The sequence below is a fragment of the Psammomys obesus genome, unplaced genomic scaffold (assembly GCF_907164565.1).
Source record: "Psammomys obesus unplaced genomic scaffold, mPsaObe1.curated_primary_1811, whole genome shotgun sequence".
In the NCBI taxonomy this organism is placed as follows: Eukaryota; Metazoa; Chordata; class Mammalia; order Rodentia; family Muridae; genus Psammomys; species Psammomys obesus.
The window spans coordinates 13,795,886-13,817,141 of record NW_026591598.1 but is presented as its reverse complement, the minus strand read 5'-3'; the positions used below and the strand labels follow the sequence as shown (position 1 = coordinate 13,817,141).

Genomic DNA, 21,256 nt, shown 5'->3' with positions numbered 1-21,256 from the left:
ACCAAGACAAACCTTCTCAAACCTCAGCTGCCTTCGCTGACAAATAGGAAAGGGCTTTTCCTCCTTTTGGATTCACGGAAGGATTCGTTTGCTTTTGTAACCTTTAGGGTGTGGCAGAGGGCACAGCCCCAAAGCAAGAACTAGATAAATTTTGGCAAAATAAATATTGTAAACCACCCACAGGCTCTAGTGGTTCATACCCTTAGTCCCAGCACTAGGGAGGACAAGGCAGACAGACCTCTGACTCTGAATTCAAGACCGGACAAGGCTACATAGTGAGAACCCGCCTCAAAAACAATACTGGTGCATTTGTTAGCTACTTGCTTCCTCTTACTGAGACTTGCATCCTCAGAGAGGTGTCCATCAGCATTTTCCTACTTTTGTTTTACTTTGTTTTGTTTTTCGAGACAAAGTTTCTCTGGGTAGTCTTGGCTGTCCTGCAACTCACACTGTAGATCAGGCTGGCCTGGAACTCAGAGATCCACCTTCTTTTGAAGGACCAGCATGCACAGAGCTGATCAAGGGCATCTATAGCGCCTTAAGGAGACTCTGGCGCCCACTTCTGGCCTCCCAGAGCACTGCAAGCATGCCATGCGTAAACAAAAAACCACTCATACAGAGGTAGGTAGGTAGGTAGGTAGGTAGGTAGGTAGGTAGGTAGATAGATAGATAGATAGATAGATAGATAGATAGATAGATAGGTGACAGATGGGAAGGAAGGAATCAGGCAGGCAGAGGGTGATCAGATGTTCTGAAGAAGGTATTATTTTTCACACATGGTCCCGTTAGGGGCTCCAGTGAGCTATTGGTAGCTATTGATGAATGATGCTGAGACAGGAACATGGTGAAAACCAAAACCATGCTCTCCCAGCCTGATTCTGACCTTGGGGAGAGTGTCCAGATGGCACGACATAGGTTTCAAGCTACCCAAACCTTCTGTTAATGATAACAACATCCTCTAGGTGAAGCGCCTTTTAGGCGCAGGGAGAACACAAACACACATGAGACTAGGTGCTGGAATCTCTCTGTGGCATCATGCTTGAGAGTATAGCAACAAGGTTTTCTGAATCCCAGATACTTCATCGCCACAATGGAGATCAAAACAGCACCTTGTCCTTAAAAATTGCTGTGAAAAATGAAATGATGTAAGCAAAAGTCTAGCCTGAGGTAGAAAGCAGAGTAAATACTCATGTGTTCAGGTTTGCAAAATTCTGGGGCAACCGAGGACAAGACAAGTTAATTCTGGATGGCAACGGTTTTTAACGTGTTTAAATTTTTTTGGCTTAAATTTTATTCTGCATCACAATTTGGGGTCAGTGATGTTTCGTTGAGACAGGGTTTTGCTATGTAGTCCAGGCTAACCTAGAAATTGAGAAGCTGGGATTACAGTCATGAACGAGCCCCAGAATTCACAGAAATCAGTGTTTGCCTTTAAAAGGTTGACTTTGGGAAATACGTCTTTTCTTTAAAATAGATAGATAGATAGATAGATAGATAGATAGATAGATAGATAGATAGATAGATAGATAGATAAATCTATCTCATTTCTTCCCTGAACTTTGTCATTCTGGAGTGTTTTGTTTTGTTTCCCTCAAATCTTTCCTGTTTTTTCCACTTACTAAACAAGGCAAACAAAACAACCCAAGTCTTAGAGCCCAGCCAGCGCCGTGTTTAGAAAAAGCAGGCCCTGATGGTGGTGTCTCAGGTCCCGAGAAAAAAGTAAAGTTAGATGGGAGGGGACAGGCAGAAGAAAGTGAAAACGGTCGTGCGCAGAATGGTTGCGGTTTCTGGGTGGGGGCACACCTCTGCAGCCTCTGGGGCCGCGAAAGGACTGCAGGGCAGACACCAGAGACAAAGACGGGGCGGCCGCGCGTGGGCCTGGTCCCGGAAGCCAAGAGCGGGCCCGGCGAGCAGCTGCCCGCGGGAGCTCCCGCAGCGCGGCGGCCGCGCCTGGGCAGTTACTCCCGACATGCTCCTCCCGCAGGATTTCAAACCACGACAACAGCCTCCCCGCACTTCCTCCGGCCTGCCCCAGCAACAGGCGGTGGCCGGCGCCTCATTGGCCGCGGCACGCGCTGCTGTGTCCTCATTGGCTGCGCTGTCACCGGCCCTCTTCCGCGCTCACAGCGGCCTCCATTTTGTCGGTAAAGGCAGGAGGAGGTTGGTCTGAGGCTGAGCTGTGATCTGTGACTCGCACGTAGCCTGTTTGATCCGTGCATCGTTTCTCCCTGGATAGGGAGGGAGGCCTGGGGGTCGAGAGGGAGCTGCCGCCGCCACCAGAACTCGAAGTCGGTGAGTGTGGCGGGGGCGGCCATGTTGGCCACCGCGGGCACCATTGTTGGGCTCGGCTGAGGAGGAAGCAGGGCCGGGCAGGCGCGTCTCCCCGGGAGCTGAGGAGAGCCAGCGGGCTCGCCTTGCGGGTGACCGGGAACACGGGCTTCCGAGTATTAAAATTGGAGGCCCTCCCAGCTTGGTGAGGACGTTCGCTAATTTGGCCAGTTAGAACTGAATGAAGTGCTGACGAACCGCTCGCTTGGGGGAGACGTGCATGGCTAAACATGTAAGGTGGTTCTGGTTTGCGAAAACTTGGTACCAGCACCGCAGTCATAAGTAAAAAAGCATAAGGTACGTTGTTGGGAACAGAGCCTTGGGGTGGGTTTGAAAAGCGTTAGATTCGGATGAAACCCTAGTTTCGTGGTGTCACATAAACGAACGCTTCCTTAGTTTTGACTTTAAAACTTGTAGGACTTGGGAGTTAAGTCTTCTAAAATGTCCCCAAGAGTTGTAAGGTAACAATTACCAGGTCAAAGAAAGTCAAACATCTTACTTTCAGCCTTGAAGCAGCAATAGCCGTTCATTTATGTCTAATCGACCACTTCCTTGGGTGGTCTTAAAGTGATTTCTCTTTCCTTTTCTAGCTAGGACTTCTCTCACATTTGTGTGCTGAGGAGACTCGATGTTGGCCTCAGCTCCTAGGCTGAAATCAGCAGATTGGCTCATGAAAACTTGTGTATTGAGACAAAGGAAAGGATCTAGCAGAAAGCAACGTCTCTTATCTTGGGCTTGGCAGCAAAGAAGAGGACAAGTAGTGGAAATCCTGCAATCTGAAAAGCAGACTGAAAGGTATAAAGATTACATCATAATGGGGCCATTATCTTCTGACAGAAGCAATTATGAACTATTAAGGACTGTAGCCATGAATGTTGATAACCCCAATACTCCAGAGTTTGTGGCAAGACTATTTCAAGTTGGAGGGCAGTCTATTTTAAGAGACTCTACCAAAAAGGGGTTGATTTAAGTGCGTGGGGTCATTTTTCTTAGAATAGCTAAGTGTTTGTTTGTTTTACTTGGATCCATTTTACAGACTGTTAACTTGGCTCAGAACTTGCTTTATTTTTGAGGTAGATGGCTCTGGCAGGGTGAGCCTAGCTTATCTGCAATTTCTAGAATTGGAGCTATGGAAACTTGAAAAGGGACATGTAGAATTTTACTGTTATTTGCATTTATTTGCTTACAGGTGACAAAGAAGCAGAAAATGGGTGGTGGAGAGAGGTATAACATTCCAGACCCTCAATCAAGAAATGCTAGTAAGAACCAACAACAGCACAATAGACAGAAGACCAAGGATCAGAATTCTCAAATGAAGATTGTTCATAAGAAAAAAGAAAGAGGACATGGGTACAATCCATCAGCAGCTGCATGGCAGGCTATGCAAAACGGAGGAAAGAACAAGAGCCTTTCTAACAACTCAAATTGGAATGCTAGCTTATCAAGTCCTAGCTTGCTTTTTAAGTCTCAAGCTAATCAGAACTATGCTGGAGCCAAATTTAGTGAACCACCATCACCAAGTGTTCTTCCCAAGCCACCAAGCCACTGGGTTCCCGTTTCCTTGAACCCTTCAGATAAGGAAGTAATGACATTTCAACTTAAAACCTTACTTAAAGTACAGGTATAAAAATTAGATAAATACTAATTTTAAAATTTGTGATGTTTACATATAGCCATCAATAGGCTTGACATTTCATGAAAAACTGCTAATTTTAAGTATTGAGCAGACATTGATTTATGTGCTGTGTGCACTATATTGCAATAGTGTCAGTTCAATTTAAGTGACTAATCAATTCTTGGTAGTAGTGTTGCTAACTAAATTCAAGTTTAGATTTGGGAAATGGTAATCAGCCTTTTTATTGTGATCTGAAAAATAAGGTTTATGGGTCAATACTCATTTGAAGAAAGATGAAAAAGACTGAAGAGAAGGTGCACAGTTGAGTTATATATCCTAGGGTCACCCGAATCATCAAAAAAAAAGCTACGTCCTAGGTTGTACAGTAGTAAATGTATAAAGGGCAGTTGGAGCTTACTAGAACGAGGCCAAGGAGGTAGCCCAGTGCTGCGTGCGTCCTTAAATGTAGTGGACAGAGATATACCAAGTAGTATTGAACATTCAAAGAACATTTTTATGCTATAGCATCCCCCAAAGCTACTGAGGTGGTCTGGCCTCATCCATACAAAGCTTGCTTGAAGCAGGGAGTTATATATGTGAAAATTAAGTTTTTAGGGAAGAAAGAGCCATGTAAATAAATGTAATAAGTTTGTAACATATGTAAAGTTTTCTTGGCTTTTATTCTACAAAGTGAGACTATTTTTTAATGTGAATTTGCCGAATGTCAGGCCCTCAACTTTTTTTATGCTATGGCCTAATTTTAAAGGTCTCCAGTTTTTAAGACTGCCCTTGTACTTAAGTGCCAGTAAATCAATGTGACTGGCATGAACTACAAAGCAAATCTGTTAGCTGAAAAGACTTAAGCTGCTATGATATTTCCTGTTTTTTAAAAGATGTTAAGATGCAGTTTAAGACTCCCTCCCCAATCTTCTTGAACCCAAAGACTCATTTTGGCTTTATCAATCCTAAAAGTAACTGACGATTAAGTGCAACCCAGCATTATTTATGAAAAAAGTAATCTCTTGCATGGTGGTTAACCCAAATAGCAAGTTACTTTTCAATGTTTATATTGTATTTTCTCAATTTTCATTGTATTCCTCAATTAAGTTCAGAGCAGGCATTGCCCATCCTAAAGGACAATCTCATAGATTATGATTGATTCTAAAACAAAAAATTTGAAAATAAAAATTTTTTTCCTCCCCAGTATATTGTTTTTATTTAAATTATCTTGAGATGACTGTGATGGCACTACTTTTGCTTGCTCTATGGGAGTTAAGTTAGACCTTTTTCTTTTGAGATGGGGGTCTCTGTAGCTTGACTGCTGAGATTAAAGGTGTGTACCACCATGCCCACGTAGACTCTGACTTACTTTCCTATACTGCCAAGGGGGTAAAAAGATCACCTGTGCAACCTTACAATAATAAAGAATCTCAAAAAAAAAAGAAAGATTATCCCCAGTTTATAATTAAGTACAAAATTAACAAGTCAAACTAGCAAAAATTCGTAGTTTGCTGGCAGAGGGAGCCAGATCTCTAACAGTCTGGTTTAGAATTCCAGTCTCAAAAATCCAAGTGTGATCATTAGCAATTGCATAGCTTGCTTTCTGGTGGATACATTTTGCCAAGGAGGGCATTTTAAAGTAGTTGAACAATCCCACATGAAAGCTATGCATGCACACTGCAGGACCTATTTAGAGGAAAAGTTAGATTATCATTTGATGTCCCAATGTAATTCTGTAGACATAGCTAATGTTAAATTCTTTAGTGTCTCTGCATACACACTTTGTATGTTATAATAATACAAAAACATAACTGGATTTCTAGTTTGGGACTAAAATGTTTGCTGACCTTATAAACACGTTATTAGACACCAATAAAGCATACCTGTATAAGCCCATTACTTAGGCAGAAACACCAAAAAATAAAGAGCACTTGGGACTGGCAGGTTGACACACATTTAATCCAAACACTGATCTACAGAGCAAGTTCCAGGACAGCCAGGGCTATTACAGAAACTGCCTGGAAAACCACAAAAAGCACTCATGAAGTCTAAGTCAGCCTTCAATAAGCATGGTTTCGTGAATTTCCAGAAAATGTTCCTGCCAGAGGCATAAAACATGGTAGAATCTACTGGGCAGAGTTGCTCAAGGCTATTGTGTGAGCTTTCTATTATGTATTTTGGTGGCAGTGATAGTATAAGACTCTATGGCAACCTTATCTTTAAAAAAAAAAAAAATAAAGTGCAAAATATGAAGATTTCAAGTGGTTCTAAATTTTGCCGCTTCCCATGTTCTCCTGGGCCCCATTTTTATAGGCAACGACTCTAAATTTATCTCTAAAACCTCAGATTCCACTGAGGTAGTCATACCTGAAAGGTACAACAAAGTCTACAGAAAAACCGAGATTTATTTTTTGAGAGCTCCTAAACCAGTTTATTTTACTCTCCAACATTCAAAGAAATGTGATCTGCAAACAAACAAACAAACAAGCCTGGATTACAAAGGCCTTTTACTTCTTTACAAACTACTACTATTACTAACAAAATTTTACATGCCTCAAGTTCTTATCCCCACCAACTCCACAAAAAAAACAAAACAAAACCCAAAAAACCCAACAACTACACTTTTAACACAGGGTGAATGGTAAACCAGCTTTGCAAATACACAAACAGTAATAACTAACATAAATGGAGGAAGAGACAGGAAAACACCCAAGAGAAAAAGAGTTGTCTTCCGTGATGAACAGAATACCTTGATGAAACTAATAGTTGGAGACAAGTTATGTAATTCGTCTATCAGGGTCATCATTGAAAAATCGAGAACATTTCCCTCCTAGGACACCCTAACGACTCTGATGACCCTCCTGACTTCCTGGCTACTGCTGAAGTTACAGTCTTTAATCGCAGTATTTTTAGGAATATGGTAAAAAACAAAAACCAAAACCCAATACATTGAAGACCCAAAAGAAAGCCAGCCCAGAGTGCCCAAACTCCAACTGCCATTAAATCTTGGAATATACTCAAGCTACTTCTAACCTAGTAAAGTTAGAAGGCATGCATACAAAAACTCCTGTCCACAGTGGATATTCTGAAGAAGAAAATTTTCTCATTTGAAAAATAGGATAAGTCCTCATTTCCTGGGAGTGATTTAAGGTTAAGTGGGAATATCTGGAAAGCATACAAGTGCTTAGTAATATTGACAGCCTTTAATAATACATGGAAGCCACAGTAGACAGACTAATATAATTAATTACCCTACCTAACACAACAGCTACCCAAACCACAGGGTCCTTTCTAATTTACTACACTTAAAATTACTGTGTCTGTACTTATAAATGAAGGTTTTCCAAAGCAAAGAAACCCAAACAGTAAAAACAAAAGCTCCATTAAACAGTAAAAACAAAAGCTCCATTTGAACACAAATTAATTCTCTCCTCTGGAAGGCCTTAAGCTCAATTTGAAAGGAAATGGAGAGGGGAGACAGAAGACAGAACACCTACAAACTACACATGTATTATTAAATACACAAGACCACTACCATTAAAACCAATCCAATGGCAATGATTATGTAATGGTATGAAATACATTTACTAATTTTTAATCTTGAAATAAACGCTAAATTCAGTTTTAATCAATTTTTATTGTGTCCTCAAAAATAAAACTATAAAAGCATTTCCAACTTGATTCAAAATAAAAACAGCAAGGAAAACGCAGCCAAAATTTATTCATTCTCATCTGGTACCTGCTGCCTTTTTGAGTTTGGACAGGCTGAAAAAGTGTTTTTTGTTCTTAAAACACAACCTTCATTTTTTTACCTCTCCCTTCATTTATGTGTAATCAATCCTACATTTTAAAAATGGCCAAAGGCTTACACTCTTTCCAGATTTCAGATTTTGACATAGTTTTAAATATGTGGCAAAAATACAACAAAAATTCAAATGTGGTGGAATCAATGTTTTGATTAACAAGCTTCATATCCTAATAAGAAACTAAGGAATCCAAAACATTTGTGACACTATAAAGTTATTTATTAACTATACACAGAATATGTCCCCTATAAAATGTACAAGTAGATCACTAAAAAGTCTAATCTGGTAAACATTTTCTTCAATACAGAATATACTAAGTCCATTGGGGTCACAGCTGTCTGCCTCAGAGTAATCTAATTATAGCACCCAGGGCTTGTTTTAATGCAAAGTTAAAATACTTGTTATTCTGGGGATTTATCTATTTATTTGACCAAGCCAAAGAGTTAACAACTTAATATTACTCTAGTATCTCAATCACTGTATAACAAATCAGCTTATCACAGGTTTTCTTCATTATTTGTATCAATGGGATACAACAAATACTAGATACTTTTAAATGGCAGACAACCATAAAATTACTTTTCTTTGATAGTATATTGGGTCTTATAATTACATTAGGATATGAATGGTATGAAATATCGCAATACACCTCAAGATGAGGCCACACTGTCTGATCCACTAGACTGTGCACAGTAGGTATTTAACTAAATAATCATCTATTCTTCTCTCCAATTATCCAGCATGTTCTGCCCACAGTAAGGGTTCAGGTAGTATCTGTTGAACATACTGTCTGGTCAAGAGGTGAAGAGACGGGCCCTCATGAGTGGGTATCAAGTATAAGTGGAATTAGCCTGGGAGGGAGTGGTTAGGTGTAAACTGCATGTGGTATACAAGTAAATAAACTCAGATGCCAACAAAACAAACAGTTAAGCAGAGAATACTGGCACTGCGATAAACAAAGGCAAGACCTGCCAACATTGGCATAAGTGGAACTGACTTTTAAGAGATAACCAAGAAAAACTTTATACTGGACCATACCTTTTACCATCCAATTTAGTTTGAGACAGACCAAGGGAGGCACTGTTAGAGACTATGGCTGTCTTCCTTGATATTCAGACATCCTAGTTTCCAGTAACTTAACATGGATCTGCAAGCCATGAGTCAGTATAAACCTGTTCGTATTTAGGGATTAGTTTCCACAAGTACAAAGTTGAATTTCCTTTTATTTGTCCTAAAATGCTTACTTTCAAACTTGAAGGGACTTCAATTATTCCATGTAGTTTCGATAATTCTTTTATCTTTTCAGACCAGAGTCAAAATATTCGTACAGTATTCATACTGCAGCACCTTCCACCCACCCTTTGGTCGCTTGAACTGCCCTTCTTTGGTTCTTTATTCCGCTTTCAGATCTTTCTTGAAGTGTAGTAAGTAGAACTGTACTGGGTATTCCAGCTGCAGTTTGGTCTTAAATAAAAGAAGGATGTTTGTCAGTTTGGTTTTCTCTTTATTCTTCTCTGTGGTATACAGGATTTTGTTAGTTGAACTGGATGTAGCAGCTTACTGGGCCAAACTTTCAAGAGAATAGTACAGTAGTTCCCAGGTCTTTTCCCTAGGTTGTTACTTAACAGCTCAAACTCCTGTCCTTTCTCACTGAAGCATTCATTATCTCTCACTTTTCTTCTTGCTTACTTGGCTTATTTAAAAGAAAAAAAAATTAAAGTAAAAAGAGGCGAAATGTCAGCCTTTACTTGAATCAGGACACAACTATCCTATCAATGGAGCCCACTGCTAGACACACAGGAGGTTCTCATTGACTGTTGAACTTAACAATATGATCCAAGTTTAGTTTAAAACTGTAAAAATCTCACCAGTATCAGTAGGATCTTACTATGAGCGCAACTGTATATAGTCTTTGTGAAGCTCTGTTGGGAACACCATTTCATAACAATGTGTAAGCTTCTCAAGTTAACAGTCTTGAGTGTAAAAATAAATCAATAAAAACAAACTAACATCAGGCCTTCTAGTTCTAAAGACTGAGCACAATTTTATCAGGCTCTTTGGCTATAAAATTTAAGCCAAATCTGGATTCAAATCTTGGCTCTGCCATTTACAGCTTTTACTCTGTGCCTTAGTTTCCCGATACGACGGGGAAATCTTCCTTAAAGCATTTTGTGAAGAACGAAGAAAAAAACAGTCTCTTGAATAATGTCTGGCACAGCATAAATAATGAATTACCAGTTATAATTGTTACTGCAAAAAAGCTGGAATTCAGCCCACAAAAATACCTAAAGCCAACCCCTCTCCCAGTGTTGTTTTTTTTTTTTTTAAATGCTCACCAAGATTCAATGAAAAAGAATTTAAATCATGCCATAAACATAAAACTTAGTATGTCTTGTTTAGGAAGGGGAAAGAGGAATTTGTAATAATGAAAATATAAATTTATAGTTAGCTTGTCCAAATTTTCATTTTAATAAACCTATCAACACTAAATAACCTCTTGTATTATTTAACCCAAGAGGTTTAATGAATAATCAATCACAGCATGATGTTGACATAAGGAGTTCCTAAGTACTATGTAAAAGATGTAGATTTCTGGCAAGTTCTATCATTCCCAGAATAGGGTAGTTGTGCCTACTGTCAGCACTGTTTAAAGTATTCCTAAGTCTACAATGGATTATTTCCGTTATTTTAGACTCATTCAGAACTATAATAATTCCAGTTAATCATTATTTCCTTCATTTTGTTTTTATTATAGCATGTTTGCTTAATTTACAGCAAGCAGAAAATAAGCTGGGTCTTGTTTTGATCCAAACATTGATGTTTTAAAGGTTGTACACAATATTTGTTAAAAAGAACATATAAAAATACCTTTTTAGAAGCTTCTATAAGAAAGAAAATACAAAGTTTAACCCCACAACTTTCCTCTTTGCTAGAACTGCAAACTACTGCTACAGTTTTAAATAGACTTTTTGTTGTTTAAACTATACATCCAGGAAAATCTAAAAAAATTAAAGAAACGTGCATATAAATGATTGCATAGCAGAACAAGAACATTAACTGCAAACAGTAAAGAAACGAAAGTTAGAAATACTATTAAATATACAAAGGTTCTAGAATGAATCCTCCAAACACATTCCACAAACAGTTCTTATAAACCATCCTTTGTTTTCTACAAGCAAGGCCTAGATTTCTAAAACCAAAATTGAAAGGAAAAATAAGGTAATCCTCTAGAAGGATCATCCCACACAGTATCTTCACTTACATCTGTAAGCAAGCACTCTTGAGATTTTAAAGATACTAGCTTTTTATTCTGAAATGACACTGGACATTTCAAGTCACTGTATTGCCTCCAAAACGATCTTGAAGAGAAATACTAGAAATTATAAATATTTAAGGGTATCATTTCCTTATTTTTAGTCATGTCCTACATTATCAAAAACTAAGTGATGTGGCGTTTGTTTAAACTCAATTTTCCCAAAAACTTCACGGCACCACAAAATCACCTAGGAGTGTCATCTTTGCAACCTGCCTCACATTAATAAACTGAGGTGTGAAGGGCAAGCCTCCCTCATGAAGAGGGCAGGCAGATTCTGATACGAACGCACATGCCAAGTGCTGTAAGCATCAAAATTGTTTGTTTTACACTATGCACATAAACAAAATGTACTTTCAAACAGTTTACTTGCTTCTAACAGAAAGAACAAAAAAACAAAACCCCTAAATAACAATGATCAACAATAGTTAAATTTTAGAGAAACTATGTTCAGAACAGTCTTTTCCCCTTAAAATGATTTCCGCCATAATTGACACACTTAAAACTTAAGGGGGAGTTTTTTTTTTTTTTTTTTTCTCCCTTGTTTAATAATGTTCCAAATCTCAGAAACCAGCAGTGCTTAAGGGGGTACGGGGGCAAGCAGTGAAGGCTCCATGTTTCAGTGAAAGTGTCAATCTCCCTGAAAACGCTACTTAAGCCAGTTGGCATCAATCCCCACAGTGGAGTTAACAAAGGAACTATTCCGCATTGCGTCATAAATAATTGTCATGGGCTTCGACATCTCGACAAGACAAAGGTCCGCCCTGACCCTAAACGTGTCTGAGCAGTCAGTGCTGTAATGTGGCTGCAACCTCACCTTTGTATCATTCTATCTTATCAGCAAGCTACATTTCTAGGTTAACAGTTCTACCAAATATGGATATGAAAATTTATTTCTAATAAGACAATGTTGCAAATTATGGTCAACCAACATCTTTTCACCAAATACTTCAAGCATAAAAAATGAGAATCTTTACAAAAATATACAGAGACACCACAAATTGGTAGCTGCCCATAACATTAAACAAACTGGACTCTTAAGAGTGGCTTCTCAACAGCATATCATTTTAATTATAACCATTGCCCAGTACAGGGAAAACTAACAAGTGTTTTGCTTTTTTGTTTTAAACGCATCATTGCAACATTGTATTCCTGATAATTTAGGTATACCAAACTATGAGTAAATGAATGATACATGCCTAGAAAGTATCATGATTTATACTATCAGTGGCCACTGGACTTGGGACTAGTCCAAGACCTTGATCTAGATTTTGACCTAGACCTAGACTGTGATCTTGACTGAGATTTGGATCTAGGTGGTTCTTTTTTCCTTGATTCCTTTTCATATCTTGAGCCAGACTTATAATGTGTTTTGGAATCTGTCTTAGAAGTGCCTCTAGATTTGGTGTGAGATGCAGACCTAGAACGTGATTTAGCCTTCATTTCTTTCTTGGGCTGGGACTTGGACCGTGATCTTGAATTGGATTTAGATCTTGAAAAAGATCGATTTCGGTGTTTGAATCTTTCAAAACAGAGGAGAAATACAATTAGAGTAAAAATTAAATTCTATATTAATAAAATTCGTTACTTTTAGAGCAAAAGTTCACTCTAAAATTGAAAAACATGAGTCTTTTTCAAATTAAGAGTATTTACCTATCATTGTCGGAATGGCTTCGGCTACGCCGTGGTCTTCCAGTCGGTCTACTGCTAAAAAGCATATCAGAAAAAGCAAACAGTGACAAACGTCTATTTACAGTCTTGATTTTTAAATAAAGCACTAAAAATCCCTTTAATCTTAAGCAACCAACACACACAATTAAAAATAAGCAAAAGGCATTAAAGAATATTAGCAAACATCTTTTTACTCTTAAAGACAGAGCCTTACAACATTTATTGTTTAAGCAGCCTCAAACTTCTGGGCTCCCGTGGTTCTCCCACCTCAGTCTTCTGAGTAGCTGTATTACAGATTAATGCCATTATACTTGGCTACAAAACATTAAAACAGATCATTGCATACCACACTTACTTTCTAGGACTGTAAGATCTCCTATAGTTATAATCAAAAGAGCGACTCCTTGATCTCCTCCTTTCATAACTTCGGCTCCGAGAACGTCTGTATCGGTCATAATCATCATATCGTGAAGAGCTGTATACATTCCTCCCTTCCTTGGCTTTCATTTGATTTGGTGCTAGGGAGTAGAAGAGAAATACTTAGAAACACTGAAATCTTAGTATTTAAACCATACTCTTAGTAGCATTCCTGCATTCCAAAAGAACAACTCCCCTGGAATTGGGAGTTACAAAAGGCTGTTAGCACCACGTGGATGCCAGAAATTAAACCGGGATTCTCTAGAAGAGCAGCTAGTGCTCTTAGCCATCTCTGCAGCCCTGTTTCTAAAACAAAAATCTTATCATATAGGCCTATGCAGCCTGGAGCTCACTATGTAGACAGGCTGGCTGAGTGCTGAGGTTAAAGGTGTATGTCACCATGCCTGGCTAATTCCTGCATTCCTTCTCTTACACCAAGGAAGTAAATAGTGTTTTGTAACTCAAGACATGCCTTTGTTTTGGTGAAAGCATGACTTACTTTTTTGTTTTTAAAAGGGTCATCAAAAAACAACAATGTTAAATACCAGTACTAATGAATCACTGGCCTTTTTCAATGCCTTCTCAGGCTAATTAAGACATGTTTACTACTCTTTTTCTTGCTATTAGGAGACAGGGTTTTTCTGTGTAACATCCCTGGCTGTCCTGGGACTCTCACTGTAGTAGACCATGCTGGCCTCAAACTCACACATGTTGAGATTAAAGGCATGCACCACCACCACTTGCCATATGAATTATTTTTAATTAGAGGAACTGATACCACAAGAGTATCTGAATTCAAGATTTGGCCTATAAAGAACATATACCACGCAGCTCTGAGAATCATGTATAGAAAAGCTGAAAGGAGGTAACACTTAACTCTTCAACAGCTATGTTAACCCCTGTCTTTTAGTATCTCAGAATTCAAGGCCAGTCTACGTGACTCAAAAGTCTACATTCCAGCTATCGTAAGTAAGCAGCTAAGGCTGGCTCAGTGGTGCATACTTGTAATCCCGGCACTCAGGGAGGCAGAGGCAAGTCAATCTCTGAGAGTCTGAGGCCAGCCTGGTCTACAAAGCAGTACCAGTACAGCCAAAGCTACACAGAGAAACCTTGTCTCAAAAAACAAAACTCAAAATGAGTAAGTAGCTAACAAATGGTGTATTCTGCATAGTAAGACCAAGCACCAATATAAGATCCAAACAAGGTTTAATCTAGATAAACAAGGTTTAATCTAGATAGTCTTCCCTAGTCTAATCCAATGAACTCATTTCCCGCTGTGCACCCACACAACTAGCCAATTAAAAATTTAAGCTCGGGGCTGGAGAAATAGCTCAGAAGTTAAGAACACTCGCTCTTCTTCCAGACGTCCTGAGTTCAATTCCCAGCAACCACATGGTGGCTCACAACCATCTATAGTGAGATCTGGTGTATAGGCAGAATGTTGTATAAATAATAAATCTTAAAAAAAATTTTTTAACTCTTCATGAGAGACGACTTAAGAGAGAAAAAACAAAAACAAAAACAAACCTAAGCCTAAAAAGCAACAAACGGCACATGTTGGGCACAAGGGTACTTACTCTTCCGATCCCCCTGTGCGAACTGTATTTCAATTTGACGCCCACAAATCCATTTTCTGTCCAAATTATGTAAAGCATCTTCAGCATCACGAACATCCTCAAATGTGCTAAATGTTAAGGGGCTTGAGAAGTTTTGTAAACTTTGATGATGGTTTGCAAAGTCTGAAAACAACTCACAATCTCCCAATATTGTCCATCCAGACCCTACTTAACTATCTGATCGACTCACCCGTTACTACCACAGCATAAAAACACTCACAATTTTCTATGGTATACAGTTTTAAGAAACACATGTAAATACATGTTGTATTAAGATCTGCTATAGCCAAACTACCAAGGTACACTATAAAAGAAAACTTTCCCATGTACTAAAAATTAACTTTATAAAACAAAAGTCAGTTGATTCTGTTGGTTAACAAAAAAAATGTTACAATAAAACCAAATTATTTCAAATAAAAAAAATATGCCAGTAGTTCTTAGGTAAGCAATCAAAGTATGCTTTACAGGAGTTGAAAGCTTAATTTTTCACATACAAGCAATATTATTTCATGTAGTTGTCTTCCTTGCACTGCATAGGAAAGACAGGCATGCTGCTCATGTATCAGCATTAAGTCACGTCAAGCAATACACTCAACCACTATGCCAAATGCACATTGCATCCATGCAGACTGTAAATGCACACCATCGAGAAGTGGCACAAGGACTCCTAGACTGAAGAGGCCTAACTATGACACTAACTATGCAGCTCCCTGCAGAAGTGCACTTCAGACTGGTTTCCCACTAGAGTCATGGCAATATTTACCATCATGAAGTAAAAAACAAAACAAAACTGTTACTTTGTCCAAATACATCGTCTCTACAAGCATCATTCTAATAGGAGCTAAGTACACAAGACCATGACTGAGAAAAAGCTGACTTTTGGAATGGATTTTTACTATATCCTAAAATCATCACGCTAAGCACATTCAGTTCAATTTCTTGAAACAGAAGTGCATATTTGGAGCACCAATTAAGAAAATAGCTCCAAAATGACACACTAATTTCAAGACTGACATATTTATTCAAAACACAGTCTGCTTCAGCCTATCACGATACTTTTACTTTTTGTTCCAAAAGTAAAATTAAGGTCCACAGGCCTCAAGCTCTCTTCCTGAAGCCAGGTTAAATAGGAGAGTTTTCCAAAGTCTCAATTGTGCTTTCAACTTTTATAAAAAGGCTGACTGATAGTTTGGAACCTTAGAATGTCGTGTGACTAAACATCCCTCAAAGGTTAACGGCACTTAGGTGCTAAACGAATAGGAATCAGTTCATTTAATGGGCATTCTACTTTGTTACCCAAGAGAGAGTATAGTTTCAAAATGACTTACATCAAGAGCTACAAATATTATGAATAGGGGTAGTTCATTCTTGGGTCTATCCTTAAAAACAGAATCTTGGCATAGAGGATGAGGTTCTATACTTTACCTACCTCCTAAGCCAAGGATCTGAAGAGAAGACTAACCAGGAAGAGTATGCAAATGAAGACCAGCAATAGTAGGGGCAGCCAGGTATCACTCTCAGGAATCTTCTTTGTTTTTTTGAGACAGGGTTTCTCTGTGTAGCTTTGGCTGTCCTGGACTTGCTTTGCAGACCAGGCTGGCGTCCAACTCATAAGAGATCTGCCTGCCTCTGCCTCCCTGAGTGCTAGGATTAAAGGCACGCACAACCTCGCCCAGCTGTATCAAGAAATTTTTATGTTCCCAAAATGAAACCAAGAAGCCTGTTAATTTATCATCCTACTCTGGATTCCTTGTATAAATACTTATTACTGTTCAAGTACAACATACTGTTGAGGTAAACTACCACTAACATTGTTCCCAGGCCACCTTAAACTGAAACCCTGATCAACAGTGTAAACCAGACTGGGTCAATATATTTATTTATGAAGGCAGAGACAGGCATTATCCTTTAAGTTTTAAACTAATCCACAAGGTTCTAAGCACTGGCCCCACATGGGCAGCTTTTGGCTTTTCCCTTACAAGGTCAGAGTTAAGAAAATTAAGTTTCCTGGTTTTAAATTCAGCCTCAGACACCACCCTCCCCGCTTTCTTGGGCAGAGAAATGACCTTACAGAAGGCCAGAAATAGGAACTCCTGAATCTCGGGGTCAAGGCTCATTCCCCTTACGCCTCACTTAGGATCTATACCAAATCAAAGGCCTTCTCCAATCCATGCAGGGCTAGCAGGATTCACAAAACCAATAGCCACTTAGAAAACAACGAAAACAAAAGGAAAGATTTCTTTTGAGTATTTCTAGTGGCACTACTCTAGATCACCAGTTGTTCTCAAGGCAGTTAGTTGCCAGTGCACGCCCCTGTCTCCCTTTCCACAGGGCTCTGGGACTGGATTTGAGTACCTCGTTGCTACTGCAAAGAGCCTGTGATGAGCAGGTCTGAAACCTAATTGTGCTAAACTCAGGCTTAGCAGTGTTACACTCTGCTGTACTCTAACTTGATAGACCAGGAGAGTATAATGTCATGCTCTACTGTACTCTAACTTGATAGAAGTACACTCATCACTCATACAAGACCACAACCACAGTATCAAAGGCCACAGATTCAAGTTACAGGCTTTGTCACTACACCAAATCAGCATAATTATGAAAATTAACTGCTTGAAAACATTAAAAAAAAAAAAAGAAAAGAAAAGAAAAGAAAAGTAGTTATTCTGTAGGATACATCAGGTATGACTCCTTTAATCTTGGCCATCATTCAACTTCATCTTGACCTTTAACTCTTTTAGTGCTTGTCAGAAGGACTTGTCATGAGATGCTTGGTCAAATATGACAGATGGCTTTATCTTTAACTTTGAAAAACAACCTTTTCCCCCTTTGTGGATAAATCGAGGCTTTGTCTCCCATTAGGCTTGTCCTTCTTCCAGCTTTTCTTTATTTTTTCTTTTCCCAAACTCTCCCTTCTCTTCAAGCCTGATCCTTAAGAGGTCTTTGGCTTGTCTACTTGCCTTAAGTGTTGAACTCTACTCTAAAGTTCTTTCATGCTTTCTCTTTGGGGTCGCCATAACTGTACAGCTTTACATTCTGAGGTAACAACAGAGGACAGCAAATTAGGGGACAATATTAAAGAAGTTTACCTCATTGTTATACAATTTGTTTTTGATCAAGTGATTAAAAAAAAAAACAAACAAGATTACTAAACTTTAACTTAAACAAGAACATATTAACTTTTAATTTGACTTATATCAAAGGTGGTAGCAACCAATATATTCAAACTTAAATCACATAATCACTGATTTGAGTTTCAGCAGCATGGATGGAAATTTAAATGTTTTAGATTAACTTTAAGAAATAGAGAAATGAATCAGAATTTTTAAAGATTTGAAGACATAAGACATTAGAGGACAAAAATAGGCTATTTTTTAGATGTTACCACTTACATAAAAACTTGAATTTCAAACTTCAACACCCCTCACTAATCATCCATCTGAAGAAAGGATATTGAACATATGCAAATCCTCTTGGACGTCGAGTGTAGAAATCAAGTGGAACATAAACATCTACTATTGGACCATATCGACCAAATTCCCGACGCAAATCTTCAGACCTAAAAATATCATTAAAACAAAACAAAACAAAACAAAACAAAAAAAAAAACAACTCAAACTTTTTGCGCTCACGTTCCTGAACATTGTCTTAATGAATATAAGGCTTGTGGTTGATACTAATATAATTTATGGATCCCTGTATCCCTAGCCCGACCAGCAAGCTTTCTGAACCCCAAAGGTGGCACCACCTTTAAATTCCAGAACTCGGAGTTTGGGGCCAGCCTAACCTACTGAGCAGGTTCCAGGACAGCCAGGGTTAGTTACATGGAGAAACTGTCCCAAATATTCAAAGACAGCCAGTCCATAGTAGGACACACCTTTAATCCCAGCAGTCAAGAGGCAGGGGCAGGCCTGCCTGTTCATTCAAGGCCAGCCTGGTCTACACAATGAGCTCTAGGCCAGCAAAGGTTACACAGAGAAACTGTTTCTCAGAAACAAACAACAACAAAAAAAAAATCCAAAGACAAACCCCAACACACCATACAAAAGGCAGCCCAAGCTTTATGTTTTTTTGGGACAGGGTTTCTTTGTGTGGCATTGACTGTCCTGGAACTCAAGCCTCCCTGAGGGCTGAGATTACACGTGCTTTCCAAGTACCGCCCACCTTTACTCCAGCACCTGAGAGCAAAAGCAGGGAGATCTGTGAGTTCCAGGTAAACCAGGGTTCCAGTGAGACCCTGTCACAGGAAAACAAAACCAAACAACTCAACCGATACTAAGCCTAAGCTAAGGGTGGTAGCTGACCTGTAACCCAAGTACTGGAAAAGCTGAGGTAGGGAGATTGCTACAACTCCAGGGGCAGCCTGGGCTACATCTGAGCTGCCAAAGGGAGGGTGGAGGGAAAGCACTCTAGTGCTGGGCATGGTGTCTTATGCAGTACCTAGGATGGAGATGGCTGCAGCAGGATAAAGAGCAGGTTCAAAACCAGCATAAGACAAATCATAGCCTGTTCCTGAGACCCTGTTTCTAGGAAGAAAAGGGGGCGGGACTTATAAATGCTTATCAACTTTTTACTGTTTTACACTAAGTCAGGAAACAATTAAAATTTTAAAAATTCAGTCTTCACTGTTCATAAAGGGCATGTCTTCTTAAGGGCAGGGATAGCCCAGCATAACTTTAATCCCAGCATTCTGGGAGGCAGAGGCAGGAGGATCTCTGCCAACCTGTGTACAGAATTCCAGGACTGCCACGGCTGCAAAGAGAGACCCTGTTTTAAAAAGACAAAACAAAACCCCACTCAATTATCAAATACTCTAGTATTCTGAAAAGTATGTTTTGTCTGTCTCTCAAGGCATGGTCTCCCAGGTGGCTTGGCACTCAAGGCAATCCTGACAGCCTTCCAAATGCTGGAATTACAGGCTTGGGCCACCATGCCCAGTTTATTCTAAAATCGCTCAACACGGCCACCATCAAAAATCTGAAATAAAACAATCACAATATCTACATATTTAGGCGTCAAAATGACAAAATGGAGTTAAAAAAAAAAACTCCACAAAACGAAAAATTCAGTTTTCTTTACGAACATGAAGTGTGACCCTGTGATAAAAATTTCTTCCAAAAGATTCCTAAGGCAATTTAAAGCAAGGGAATCGTTAAAAACAAAGCCATTACCGGGCTGGCCGCGAACTCCTAGACCGGTCTTCTGACTGCTGGGACTACGCCCGGCGACAAGGCCTACTTAAAAGTACCGCCTCCGTTCAGCTAAGTTAATTACGAAGGTCCTAACGGGAGAGACTTCAGCACTCCGTTCTCAAAGAGATTTCCGCGAAAGGCGAGGCATACTCCGTTTAACCGGAAAATTGTTGATTTCTCAAATCGCAACCATTCCTCTCTTCCCCATTATCTCTAAATCCATTAACCACCATCCCTACGGCTGGGGGGGGGGGGAATGAAGCTCCCCCCCCCCCTCCCGTTTTTCCCCCAGCACCCTTTCCGGCCGGGGGGGGGGGGGGGGGGGGGGGGGAGGCTCACTTCGTAGCCCGAGCTGACCTCGAACTCGCGCCGATCCTCCCGCCTCAGCCTCGCCGAGCGACGGCATCACCGGCCTGGGCCGCCCCGCCTGGCAACCTTTTCTCTCTCAACAACAAAAATTCCTTTCAGGGCGAGGGGGCGTGCACCCCGTGGAACGTGGCCGTCGGATCAATGAGGACCACACGTCCGGCCCGCCAAGCCAGCCTGGCCCAGCCTCGAGCACGCGGGGAGGAAGCGCCGCGGGGGCCCGGCCCGGCCCGGCTCGGCCCGGCTCGGCTCGGGGCTCGCCCTCGCTCCCGCAGGCCAGCGGGGGCCGGCGGCGCGGCCTAGGGCCGGCGCGGGCCCCGCCATCTTCGCCCCGCCCCTCCCCCGCGCCGCCGCTCGCCGTGCGCCCGCGGCCTCCCCCGCGCAGTAAGCCGCCCCGGTGCTCTCACCTGGTGTCGTCGGCCACGTTCCTGACGAACAGGGACGTGTTGGGGGGGCGCAGGTAGCGGGACATGACGGCGGCGGGACTCCGGGCCGGCGGCACTAACGGGCTCCAGCAAACCGTCCGCGGCTCCGGCGGCGGCTCACAGCCACTCACACTCGCTCCCAGAGCCTAGAGGGCTCCGCTACGGCAACTGCCTCTTCTCGCGAGACTTCGGCTCCCGCCTCCACTCCCCTCCCACCTCCCTCCCCGCGGCACCGGCAGGGACAACGGCTCTTTCCCGCGAGATCTCCGGGCGCGCGCCTGCGCGCTGTGCGGCCTGACGCTCGCGCCGCAGCCTCGCTCCCATTCATTGGCTCCCGGCGGGGGCCCTTCCCCTCCCCCTCGGCCCGTTCTTTCTTTCTTTAGCGCTTCGTTTTCCCGCCCTTTTCTGCCCTGCCGCTCGGGGAACCCCTCCTCCTCTCGGAGAGGGGATGTTTTTAAAACTGCAATGGCTGCGCTTTTAAGCCTCAGAACCCGGAGAGGCTGCTCC

The 21,256-nt window shown here is 40.9% G+C and overlaps 2 protein-coding genes across 8 annotated transcripts in view; one reads left to right on the top strand and one right to left on the bottom strand.

Annotated features, from left to right (window-relative positions):
- Window positions 1–20,933, bottom strand: part of Srsf10 (serine and arginine rich splicing factor 10) — a 30,526-nt gene extending 9,593 nt beyond the window's left edge. Inside the window, exons 1-7 of one of the 6 annotated variants that reach the window (XM_055611473.1) lie at window positions 20,732–20,932; window positions 18,221–18,325; window positions 14,728–14,831; window positions 13,089–13,251; window positions 12,716–12,769; window positions 12,483–12,584; window positions 7,561–9,213 (exon numbers count right to left, since the gene is read on the bottom strand). In XM_055611473.1, the coding sequence (XP_055467448.1) occupies window positions 9,153–9,213; window positions 12,483–12,584; window positions 12,716–12,769; window positions 13,089–13,251; window positions 14,728–14,831; window positions 18,221–18,325; window positions 20,732–20,796 (654 nt within the window). In that variant the 5' untranslated portion in view covers window positions 20,797–20,932 and the 3' untranslated portion in view covers window positions 7,561–9,152. Of the gene's footprint in view, window positions 1–7,560; window positions 9,214–10,475; window positions 12,585–12,715; window positions 12,770–13,088; window positions 13,252–14,727; window positions 14,832–18,220; window positions 18,326–20,731 lie in introns of those variants that run through there. The other 5 variants (XM_055611475.1, XM_055611474.1, XM_055611471.1 and 2 more) reach the window with 5 other exon arrangements.
- On the top strand, window positions 2,122–6,198 carry Pnrc2 (proline rich nuclear receptor coactivator 2). Of its 2 annotated transcripts, none has more exons than XM_055611477.1 (3): window positions 2,122–2,292; window positions 2,919–3,123; window positions 3,518–6,198. In XM_055611477.1, exon 3 carries the CDS (start codon window positions 3,536–3,538, stop codon window positions 3,953–3,955), a length of 420 nt encoding a protein of 139 aa, XP_055467452.1. In that variant the 5' UTR covers window positions 2,122–2,292; window positions 2,919–3,123; window positions 3,518–3,535; the 3' UTR covers window positions 3,956–6,198. The 2 variants fall into 2 exon arrangements, with proteins under 2 accessions (XP_055467452.1, XP_055467453.1); XM_055611478.1 differs by lacking the exon at window positions 2,122–2,292 and adding an exon at window positions 2,370–2,625.
- Window positions 20,934–21,256: the final 323 nt, after the last annotated feature.